We start from the raw sequence: 12,068 nt of genomic DNA, 5'->3' as shown, positions 1-12,068 counted from the left end.
ATGTTTTCATTAAAACAATGTTTTTATCTGTAATTGCGGAATGCTTCAATGTTGCTCAATGTGCTTTACTCGGAAAATAAACTTCTGATTCTGATCAGGGGTAGCTCTGTGATGTCTATTTTACGACGGTCGTATTCTAACACGGAAGGCGACATCACCAAAGTCCATCGACAGCATGGATGAGTTTAAGACCGGCCTGAAACCCCGTTCATTTTCTCTTCTGGTAATACTCCGATTCACGTCACCCCCTTTGCTAACGCCGTTTCGCAAACACGTCGCCACTTTGCTATGAACGCCACCACTGCCTCATTTGCGTCGCCTCAACCTACACTTACGTCGCTCACGGCATCGTCCGCTCTTTCTCGTGTCCGTCTCCTCTCAGCCTTCGCCTCCAGCCACCTACGCTGCAAATCGCTTTGAATCTGCGTCGTTTCGATATTGGTCGTTGGCACCTTTCAGTGACGTATCTCCGATGTAAACCGGGGAATTACTGCGGTTTAAATTGTAAATGTTCCATCCACGCTCCCAACGTCTCAGCGTTTGTTGTTGCTGCTGACTATGGCCACGCGTTACAAATCTTGGATCGATTAACTGGGGTGCGCCGCGGTGGCTATGAGATGTTAACTACCTCGCCGGGTATGCAGGAGGTCGTGGGTTCGATCCCGACCCTGACGCCTGTTGTATATTTGGAGTTTTGCGGTGTGTCTCTCTCTCTCCCTGTGGTGGCGCGGATTTTTCTCCGGGTCCTCCGGATTTTCCTTCCACATTTAGAATCAACATCACGCGTTTAAGAGTACAGTAACACCTTGGATTGCGAGCATAATTCGTTCCGGAAACGTGTTTGTAATCCAAAGCACTCGTATATCAAAGCACTCGTATATCAGTTGTGATCACGTGACGCTCGGCAGACAAGGCGTATACGTGCCACTCGTATTGCGAGACCCTCGCTCGTTCATAAAATTAATATTTATTTACAAAATTTTGCTCGTCTTGCAAAACACTCGCAGACCAAGTTACTCGCAATCCAAGGTTTTACCGTATTCGCCTGCTTTAAATGTCCACGTGAAGATAATCCCAATTCGTTGGAGCTATCACACGTGTTCGCCAGGTCGCTTCTGAAAAAAAGATCTATACAGCCCAGTGGTTACCTTACCTGCTACAATTAAAAATAGTTTTTAGTTGAGACTGACTGACTGATTATAATCTAGTTGTTGTTTTTTTTAAGACGCAGATCTACAATTTCTACGGTGGATGGTTAGTGTGTGTGTTTTTTTTTTATAAACGTGTGTTTTTACCGCGATCTAGACCCGCTAATCAAAACCTTCCTAACGCGGGCCCTGCGGTCCGCCGCCTCATTACGATCTCGGCGAAACTTGTGAACACTGACAATGAGTCTGAAAACAATAATCTCGGTTCGCGTGAGGTGTTAATGGAAAATATAATACACTGTGACATGAACAGCCAACGAGCACGCGCGCGCACGGACACGCGCACACACATGCACGTACAAGGACACACACGTACATGGTGGACTTAATAAAATACCTTATTTTGTATGCAGTATATGACTTATATAAGGCCACGTGCAAACATTCAGATGGTTTGCTATGCAAGTCTACGGTTAAATATACATCTATAGTTCATACGCATAATGTATTTGTCCTTTGTTAATTTACTGGGTACGATTAAATATTATGCTAATCTAAGGGTATGGACAACCATAGAAGTCTTCGAGTCCTCTGTAACTCGATGGGTTTTATGTAATTTTATAGACTTTGTGTAAGTCTATGGGCTTTATGTAACTCTATTCGTCCTATGTAACTCTATGGCCCCTGTGTAAGTCTATGGGGTATATGGGTTCTGTGTAAGACTATGGGCCCTATGTAAGTATATGGGTTCTGTGTAAGTCTATGGGCTCTATGTAAGTATATGGGTCCTGTGTAAGTCTATGGCCCCTATGTAAGTATATGGGCCTATGTAAGTCTATGGGTACTGTGTAAGTCTATGGGCTCTATGCAATGTAATGTAACCAAGCCACCACCTCGTGAACGTGATTGGCTGCCGTAAGTGCACCATTACTGGATACACGTCATACGTCTTGCGCGATGACGTAATACGTATTTTCACCACGTAACGCGCGATGGTGTGCGCGTATGCGTCATGACGTAACGCGTTATACGGGATGACGTAACCACCACGCGTTGACATCACGCGTCTTCTCTCACCCATCGGATTTCCGCCATTGAATTCAATCCTCGGGTTTGAATCCGCGTCCATCCGTCATGTCGTGAGTGTGCGCGCATCGCCATCGCACACTCATTCGCACTTTCACTCCCTTTTCACCTCCACAGTGGCGACGAATGTTTCGTTTGGCGGCCGATGTTCATGTATTAATCGCTTTGGTTGTGTGCTAGGCCTCAGCCAGGCCTAGTAGGCCGAGGCTTTACGCGGCTGTTTTTAGTTTCAATTAAATTTTATTTTAATTCTATGTTTTTGTTTTGTCCAGTCCGTGTTGTTTGTGACGACAAGATGCGTCCCGTAACTTTTTAGCGCGGCGCGCGAGCTTATGTTGCCTGTGGTTAAATATGTGCACGGTGGATAGGTGATGTTAATCGTGAGTGCATTGAAGCCATCGGTGGTGATGGCCGTGAGTTGCAGGCCGTTTCGGCGGTGGTGATCGTTAGTTTGTGATGGTGATGCACTTGAAGCTGGTGTTGATGGTACCATAGTGATGGGGACGCGAGAAACTTGCTGCCGGTAACGGTTAAAAGTTATGTTGGAGATAATTGCTGCGTTGAAGCTCGCGGTGGTGGTTGAGTGGCAATGGTGGTGGTGATATTGGTGTAGTTGTTGGTTAAGCTGGGTGTGATGGTAATGTGGCATTTGGAGCGTTACGTTATGGTGATGAAGACAATGTAATGTTTATTAAACATTGCCCCATGTTCGACTTGGCGTGGTGAGGCCTTAAATTATGATTTATTATTGAAAGCACGCTAACCGCTTTTGTTAAACTCGCGGTCCACATTGCTCGGCTCTCAACCTTTACACTTTCTCACGTGAACAGTCTTCTATGGGCGATAACATTAATATTGTTCTACCAACGTTGTGGGAAGCTAGCAATGATTATAATCCAATCGCTTCACAACCCCCTTTCCACGTGAATGTGAAATTTCCACCACTGGTTCTGGGCCACTAACATGTCTAAACCCCGCCACCCTATTATTGCTCCTTTGGCAACCGGCTGGCTAAACGGGATCGTCTGTATAACAAATGAAAATAAACGTTAACTTTTAGCTGGGGGACGAATTGTTAGTGTTGCAGTATTTACTGCGACTTTCACTTGCAAAAGAGATGCATGTATCAACTGTAAACTAACCGGGTCCATTCAGAGTACAATAAATCTTTCACCAAAGGAGACCTGGATCACAAAGCGAGAGAGCACACACATAAACAAAGACTTAAAAGAATGGTCAAAACAACACAAGACTCGTATCACCTTTCAAACTCGTATCAAGTTCAACAATTCAACACACGTCGCGGTGAATTCGCCCGGTTCTCAAAAGTTCATTGATTTTCTGCTCCCGTAGGCAGAAATGGCTTGAGGAGGGGGGAGATCTAACTTCCAGCAGTGGATTGGGGTCATGTCTGGTTATGATGATGAGTGGCTGATCATGTTACACGGTCAGTTCTGTGTATAGGAGGTTGATGATCTCAGCTCGGTTTTAAGTAAGTGGGTTTTAAATTGGCAATAGGAGAAATGGTTAGACCCATTGTCATGCATTAACAACAGCTTAGCGGGTTGGAGTGCTTTTAGAAAATGTAATTTAATAATGAAAGACAATAAATAAATGTGCATATAAAAAAGGCAATTTTAATCGTGGTTGTATTACCTGCAATGGCTGAGTAAGCATAAACATTGACGATGAATGGATCAAAAGCTGGAACAGTGCCCTAAGAAGTGTGGCCATGTGCATGCTTAGAATTACACAAACGATAAGAACAACACACGCGTTATTGGACATACCTGGAAAATAAATGATGGCAGGACACGTCTCTTAACATGGATGCGGCTCGTGGTCGAAGTTCAGCTTATCAAAACAAAATAATATCCCTCTGTTGCATATCAATGAATGCATTTATATGGAAGGAGTGGACCGCACGGTTGATTGCCGAACAGCATTTATGAACCCGGCCCCCTGAGTTTTATTCCTAGCCATGGCTTACATCAGTGGCGAGTGATATCTGAGCTGGTGCTGGGCCCTCATCAATCAAAGTGTATTGGTCGCATACACAGTTAAGCTGATGTTATAGTGGATGCAGCGAAATGCATGAGTTGTCAGCTCCATAATAGAATGTCTTAACAAATAAAATAAAAATGGGGAGAAAAAAATCACGAAAATTCATGAAGCCATTTCAATCATGGTGATTGTTTGACCATACTTCATCGTGCTGGTCAGTGCCAGTCGGTAAGGGGGGGGGGGGAGCCAAGCCGGGTTTTAGATATCGCAGCACTCATCTTAGCCGTGGTCAGGAACCAAACTCATGCCACCAATGCCTGAACCACTGCTACACCCCAAATGCATTTGGTGAAAGTATGAAGGACGCATATGATCTTATCCTCTTCGCAAGTGAGATACGTTTAATGGAATTAGTATGCAGTCTTATTTTTGTTATTTAATGAAAACAAGATGAATGGCACCGATTCGAATTAAAACTAGTGATTCTGAAAATCATCAACGAATCGACGTGTGCAATCATGCAAAGAACAATTTGTAATTGTTCGTACATGTATTCTCTCAGTAGCCTACGGCAACTTTTTATGCACAATAGTTCTCCAAGCACTGCTTAGCTTAGCTCTGACGAGATTGGCCACATGCACAATGATTTTGTTCCTTTGAGGATATATATTTTTTTTTAGTGTTGCATCTTTAAAATGTATATAACCTTCAAGCGAAAGTTTTGCAGCGAGTTGGTTGTTAAGGGCACCGTGACCCCTTCCCCCCACCCCCCCCCCCCGGCAGTCTCCTTAACAAACCGAAGAGCGAGATGACGCCCGAGGAGCTGTCGAAGCGCGAGGAGGAGGAGTTCAACACGGGCCCGCTCTCCGTGCTCACGCAGTCCGTCAAGAACAACACACAGGTCCTCATCAACTGCCGCAACAACAAGAAGCTGCTGGCGCGAGTCAAGGCCTTCGACAGGTGCGGTGGGGTGGGGGGTGGATGGCGACAAGCTCGCCAAGACGATGGCGGCGTTGCCAAACGTTGGGGTTTGGTGCAGCATACCAACGGTCGTGGTGGTGCTGTCGCCTCTTGTGGAGATGGTAGTCGTAATGGTGTCGGTGGTATTTTCTCCCCAGTGGCGATGTTTACACACCGCACCAAGTAGTGTGGGGGAGCGGTAGTGCAACGGTTGGCCAGCTGCACCGCGAACCCGGCGACCCGGGTTCGATTCCCGCTCAGTGTCGACAGCAGTGACAATTGTCTGAATCGGTCCTGGGCCTCCAAGCTCGACTCGGCCTCAAATGATTAACTGATGTGGTGTGTAGTGAACGTCGCCAAAGGGCAGTAGGGAGTGGTGCTGGCCACAAACCCCCTGGTGTCCTGTGCCAGCCTTTATAGGTGCTCGTTATCAGTACTTGCCCCCAACAATCTGTTGCAGGCCATACAGGGGATCTTTGACTTTGGTGGTTGTGATGGTGGCGCCTGTGCGTCTGGTGAAGTTGGGTGTGGTGAGGGTGCTGCCCATGGTGGTGGTAGTAATGATGGTGGTGATGATGGTTTTGTTGTGATTATGCTGGTGGTTAGACTTGTATTGATTAACTCCCCCTCCGCCCACCATTTCGAAAAATGATTAAAGTCATAACGTTGCCCTTTTTCCACTGCCGCATTTGCGCTCCCTCTGCCTTACTGCACGACGTTGATTCCACCTGCTTGCGGCAGCGCTAGCAGCCACCGTTGCAACTGCTCGCCCCAATACTTAACTCAATCCAAACGAAAACTCTGCGGGAGATCGCATTGTTCCGTCAAATCGCTCCCGCGCGCTGTCGAGTGCCAATTACAAGCACCTCGTATTGACTCGATGCTAGCAGCGCGGACACACGAGACCGCCGCCACAGCATCGTTGACAGATTTATTTTTTACTTTTACCTTAACCCCCCTCCCCCCCCCCCCCCCCCCGTAGAATCTGCTCGCATTGAGCTGCTGTGAATACCCACTTCACCGATAATACCACCGCCATCTCTGCCTCACAATGGAGGTTTCGCAAGCGCTAAGCTACAACTCCGCTTTTCTAGCGCCGCTGAAACGTAGCCTCGTTATAAATTTTTTTTTGGACGCGCGCGTAAATCTCGGAGGCGGCTTTCGGTGAAGCTCGCCTCTGCGTCGTATGGTGCCGCGCGACGATTACCGCAGCCGCAGCCACCGCCTCCGCGGTTGACGCTGACGTGCAAACGCGAGAGGCCGCGGCAGAGAAAACGCCGTCAGCGCCGCCACCGCCCCATCTGCCGGCTTCGTGTCCGACCTGAAAGATGAGGAGGCCATTGTGTGTGTGGAGGGGGGGCCCCCAAATGAACCATCTGGTGCAGAGGCGGACTGGGCTGACGTGAATACCTCCCAAGACAAATGCGCGTGGAAGTGATTTGCGGGAGGCTTATTGTTGGCTTCCTTGTGAGCTCTCGCTCGCTCGCGCGCGCGCGCGCTCTCTCGACAAAAAAAAAAAATCCACCCATTACAAGAGTTGTGCTAAGTGGACGGAACTACAATAGACGCTTGAAAGGTGTGAGATGGGGTCACGCCTGGTACAAGACGCTTTGTAAATCCAATTTGTATTGTAGTTGCGCGTGTGATGTGATAATAATGACTTACAGAGCCCCTTGTCAATCCGCTGCCCACGGGGGATTGTTGAACCATACTTCGTCACAATGGTTAGTTGGTCAAAGTCAGAGCCATGGACCGGTTAAGATATTCAGATATCACTCTCTCGATGTTAGGCGTGCCTGTGAATTGATCTCTGCTTGCTGTGTTTACAGTGCAGTGCGCTGCCTGCATGTTGTGTGAGCAATGCCAATAATGTGTTTGGCAGAGTGCATTTATAAAATGTGCAGCTTTGCTGAAATGTAAGCTTTGCAGCCATTGACTATCCACTGTTTGGATGACAGCCACCTCTTGCTGTGTCACCATCTTGTACGTCTCTTATGATATTGCAATACAAAAATGATAACCGAAACAAATACAATTGGTAAAATTTAACTTGATTTGATGTGAAATAGCAGGGGTAGCTGTGGCACAGTAGTTGGAGCACAGCACTGTGAACCTGGAGAACCTGAGTTCGATTCCCAGCCGCAGACAACATCGGAGCGGGGAGTGATATACGAACCGGTCAATGCCCTCCTCGCCCCCCATCCTCTTCTCCAACCCGCTCTAACCAGGGTGAAGTACGGTCAAGCAACAATCCCCATGACCAACACGGCATTGGGTGACCATGCAGCAGTTGATTCGCAAAGAGCTGTAAACTGTTACCAAAAGTCTTAAGTGTGCTCCATTTACCGACATTGGCTCACCACCAAAGTGCCTTGGTTCACGTTGCACTTATTAGCGCCTGTTGTGCGCAGCATGGTTATATTTGAATGAGTCGACCAACCCTTTCAAACGGTGTGGTTTTGCTTTGGCAAATAGAAAAGAAATTCCCGCAGCTAGTGTTCACTCGGGGGGGGGGGTCCTAATATCCCCTCAAGAATTATCTTTTTTTGAGGACAACAACTTAAATCCACATTAAAAAGTCACTAGCGCAAAGTAGAGACCACAGGTGAATTTTTTTTTAGTGTTGGCCGATAAAAACCCCACAGACGAATGGTCATGCGGAGGTCCGCACGGGAGGTGTGAACTCGACCCGAATAAGCGCGGGCGGTGGCAGGTACAACCCCCCCCCGCAAACACAAAGCAGCGTTACGGGGAGAAGAGGGGGCTTAATCCTCGCGGGGAGGGAGGCCGCTGATAGGTGTGTGTGTGTGCGCGAGAAGGTATTTGTATGTGCGTCTCGCACTTCCTTCTCCCACTGCTCCGTTTGGCTCTAACAAAAGCTCGCCGAGGGGGGGTGGGGGGTCGCGCTGCCCCCGAATCCCCCCCCCCCCCCCCCCCCCCCCTCGGCTTTGCCGATGAAAAGCGTCGCGGCAAATTCCATTCCGCGAGAAAATTTTTGTCAGAGGGTGGGGGTTGGCGAAAGTGGCCTGTCCGTCAAAACCCCATTCCTGCCCGATTCCTTTCACTCTATTTGTCCCGAAAACTTCCCGGCAAATAGCGGTTATTGTGCGATAAACTGCTATTGTCGTGCCCGGTGAGGCCGTTTCCTGTGCGGTTAATTGGGTTTTATTCGTCAAAGCTGGTTATTATCCATTAATTGCTGTTAACTAGGGTGGAAGATGATGCCCGGGGAGTGCTTGTCTTTTGGGCGACAAAGGCCAGGGCTGCAAACAAAGGCGGGTTCAGCCGTCTGTGTGTTTTGGAAAGTGCCCAAGCGGCTGCGTTGAATTTGGGGGCCTGTTTATCAGCTTATGTCGCTCGCCCGCTCTGATTATTTTGGGCTTAGAGCGCGTCTGGGGCCAGGGCCTGTCATTCACACCACAGCCAGGGTCCTCCCGCGTCCCACACACACACACACACCCCGCTCCCCCCCCCCCCCGCAGCCGCAGATGCGAGTGCGGCGGCGTGGAGGCCCTTGAGTGTGCAGCGATGCAGCGTCGATCGGTGCGAGCCCCGAGGAGCCCAGGGTCGTGCCGTGCGCAGTGCGCCCCATTTAGAGGCGTGAATAGCCTCCGATGCCTCATTCTTGCCCAATTTCAAAAGCATTCTACTGCCCGTGTTGTGTGTGTTTTTTTTTATATCCCCGCTCACACTCTTCGTGGACGTGTCGTCTTCCACCGCTTGCCGCCCCCTCATCCTGCTCGAGTCTGCCCTTGGCTCTCTGGCGAGCGCGACAATGCTTCGATAATAATCTATTATTGTGTCGGCGGTGTATACGTGTGTCGAGTCGCGTGCGCGTATACGAATCGGCACCTTCCCCAACAGTCTGAAGGCTGTACGGGGTTATTCGTCTCAGTATGAATCCGTTATTTATGATTTACACAAATTGTACGCGCGTCACATGCGACCGTGTTACGTTTGGGCCAATGGAATTGACGAGACAGATGATAAGTCAGCGTGGACGGACGGAACGTATGAGGCAGACGACGGCAACGGGAGAGAACTTGCGCGGCAGACAGTACAAGATGAGGATTAGTGTTATAATGTCGCACAAGGCGAGGTGGTGCGAATGCAACGCGAGGCAGGCGCCACACAAACGACTCGGAGGCAAAACTGCACCACAAAAGAGCCGAAGAATACAAAATCAGACGTACGTTGACTCAGCCCAGAGAGCCGTCGCGAACGGTGGAAGTAGTGCAACGAGACTCGCCGTGGAAGTAAAAAAGAATACAAAAAATACAACACCCGAGACAATGCGAGATGATTCTTCGTTTGAATCGCGTGAGAAATTTTATCTGCGGCTGAATTGCTGCTACCCAGCCCGGTGTCTCCTACCTCGCCCTTTCCGTTGCCGCTCTTTGCCGACGCCGGTTTATTATAAAGCCGTCGGAATCAGTTATTATAAAGCTGTCAAATTTCCAAGCGTGCGCAGGGGGAAAAAAAAACGTTGGCACGTTTTTTTAATTAATGAAATAACTCGATGTGTATTTTTAAATACAGATCACCGTCTGTAATTTTGCTACATACTGAGGAGCAATATTTATGAATTGTGTATGAACTATTTAATAATTGCCGTTAACTCAGGTAACGGCAATTAACTCGCTGTGTTCTCAGTAAAGGCGCCTTGCCTGAAACATCTGGAATGTTTTTGTTTTGCTTGTTAAAAGTGATCAGGCAGCTTTAATTTTTTTAATGTTTGTTTTTCCAATTATAACTCGAGATCCATAATTGGTGTGGGTATGAGCAGTGTCCCAAAAATACCTGTGGAGTAAATTTACCCTTTACGAAATGCAAATTTTGACTTTTGTTTTTTAAAAAAGCGGGTGACCTGACCTGGACAGCGGGGCAATTATTTTTTATTTTGCGGAGACAACCGATGGGCGGCCGCCACATTACTGCCGTCTGCACGTTGTACACCGAGCCAACGGCAGCTTGCACGAGGCGTTGTGCGTGTCCGGATGATGCGAAGAGACGGAGAGAGCAAGCGAGTGGGGAGGAGATTGCGCGCAACCACGTGGACGCATCCGTTGTGACGGACGTCGGCAGCGGTGCGCCCACAGTCAGAGCAATGTCAGAGCCATCCGTTGTCTTCTAAGTTGTTGTAATTTCCCCCCCCCCCACCCGCCAACGTGTTCGCGCGCACGCCTCTCTCTTTAACGTTTCCGCGCGTCCCCTGTCACCTCAGGCACTGCAACATGGTGCTGGAGAACGTGAAGGAGATGTGGACGGAGGTGCCGAAGAGCGGAAAGGGCAAGAAGAAGTCCAAGCCGGTGAACAAGGATCGCTACATCTCCAAGATGTTCCTCCGCGGAGACTCGGTCATCATCGTGCTCAGGAATCCGCTCACGAGCAGCAAATGAGACGGCCGAAGGGCTTCTACAGTTCCCTCTCAGGCACTGTCGGGTGTTCGCGCTGGCTGGCCGGTTGTCTGTTGTTGATCTGTCACGGCCAGGGGTCGGCAATGAAAGTAACAAGAAGCGCCGTTTATTTTTTTCCCTTTCAAAATTCGGTAATTAAAAAAAAAACTCATTATTTCAAGAGCCCGCAATACGCACGTGACTACGAGACACGGGGTGGCCCTTGATCAGTAACGTCAAGAAGCCCGCAGGTTGCCGACCCTCCCCCCCCCCACCCCCGGTCATGGCTGTCGACAATTAAGTTGGCCGGTGGGCAGCCCAAGTCAGCCGGTTCGTGAGTCACAGCGTTTGGTTGGTGGGTTTTGTCAATATTTTAGTGTCGGCCATTCAGCCAGTTTTTTTACGCCGACCAGTCGGTCAATCTGCCAGTCAAGTCATTCAGTATGTCCGTCGTATTTTTTTTTGTTTTCAGCCGGTCAGTGTGTTTGTCAAGCCCGTCTCGTCAGTCAAGCGCGGTCGTCTTTTTTTTTACATTTGTTCCAACAAGCTGATCAGAGGAGGAGACCTGGTATGCGATAGATCTATTTAATATACGGAAAAGTAGGGGAGCAGGAAACGGGAATGAAAAAGCGAAAAACATAAAAACCCATTATAACCGTGCGGGCTCGTGAAGAGCTTTAATGGGGGGGGAATGTCTGTTGTGGATAACGATGTTTATATACTGGAGAGAGTGCAGCAATGTGCGTTGTCTCCAGTTGTACTGTTTTTTTGGCCTTTAATAAACTTTTGATTCTTTTTTTTCAATAACCGCTCACGATTTTGTGCCGTAGCGTCGCGCCCTTCTTTCACACAATTTCTAGTTCGCCGCACGACGGAAAAAAGCGACATTGAACGAGGATCGCCAAGTGACGTTTTTGTAATCCCCCCTCACCCTCCCATCAGCAGGAAAGGTCGATGTCCGTTCGCGACTTGGCGTCTCTCTCGCGAAGAGCGGGGGGGAAGAGGGAAGGAGGCCCACACGCAGATTTCTCCGCTCGTAATCTCTGCAAAACTATTTACGCGCGGGTGCCACGCGAAGGCATTTGCATTTTATTTATTTTTAATTTTCAACGGCTGTACTTCATACGTGTCAGCACGGAGCCGAATTTAATTACCGTAAGCGCCTTTGAATATCCTGGCTTTTTTAGCATTAATGCTCCTATCAACACCGCATTTAGCTCCGCAAGGTTATTGTTAAATGTGGCATTGGTGTGACTAATGCATTTTTGTGTCAAAACATGAGCCCTTGCTTGTCACGAGGTGAGCGGGATTCTGCGACCCGACCTTTAAAAAAATAAAAGGGGGATGGGAACACCTCCCTGAGCTTCCCCGCAGCCTCGCCACCTTTGAAAACTGACACTTTACAGACGACGTTAATTGTCCTCCAGTACAATACCTAAACAGGCTGTCGGGGCGGGATTAATAGTTTTGATGT

General features: G+C 48.6%; 1 protein-coding gene across 1 annotated transcript; it reads left to right on the top strand.

Annotated features, from left to right (window-relative positions):
* Nucleotides 1-2,136: 2,136 nt before the first annotated feature.
* Nucleotides 2,137-11,401, top strand: SNRPD2 (small nuclear ribonucleoprotein D2 polypeptide). Its single transcript, XM_032964059.2, has 3 exons — nt 2,137-2,287; nt 5,022-5,198; nt 10,423-11,401. The coding sequence occupies exons 1-3, from the start codon at nt 2,283-2,285 to the stop codon at nt 10,595-10,597; spliced, it is 357 nt and encodes a 118-aa protein (XP_032819950.1). The 5' UTR covers nt 2,137-2,282; the 3' UTR covers nt 10,598-11,401.
* Nucleotides 11,402-12,068: the final 667 nt, after the last annotated feature.

This window comes from Petromyzon marinus, chromosome 31 (assembly GCF_048934315.1).
Source record: "Petromyzon marinus isolate PM22_M1 ecotype Great Lakes invasive population chromosome 31, UKy_Petmar_22M1.pri1.0, whole genome shotgun sequence".
Lineage (NCBI taxonomy): Eukaryota > Metazoa > Chordata > Hyperoartia > Petromyzontiformes > Petromyzontidae > Petromyzon > Petromyzon marinus.
The sequence above is the reverse complement of the archived record's forward strand: the minus strand, read 5'-3'. Positions and strand labels throughout refer to the sequence as shown.

What these genes read in the sequence shown, in the direction of transcription:
- SNRPD2 (XM_032964059.2), top strand. An exon ending in CGAGTCAAGGCCTTCGACAG is followed by an intron (nt 5,199 to 10,422) that starts GTGCGGTGGGGT and finishes CTGTCACCTCAG; the next exon opens with GCACTGCAACATGGTGCTGG.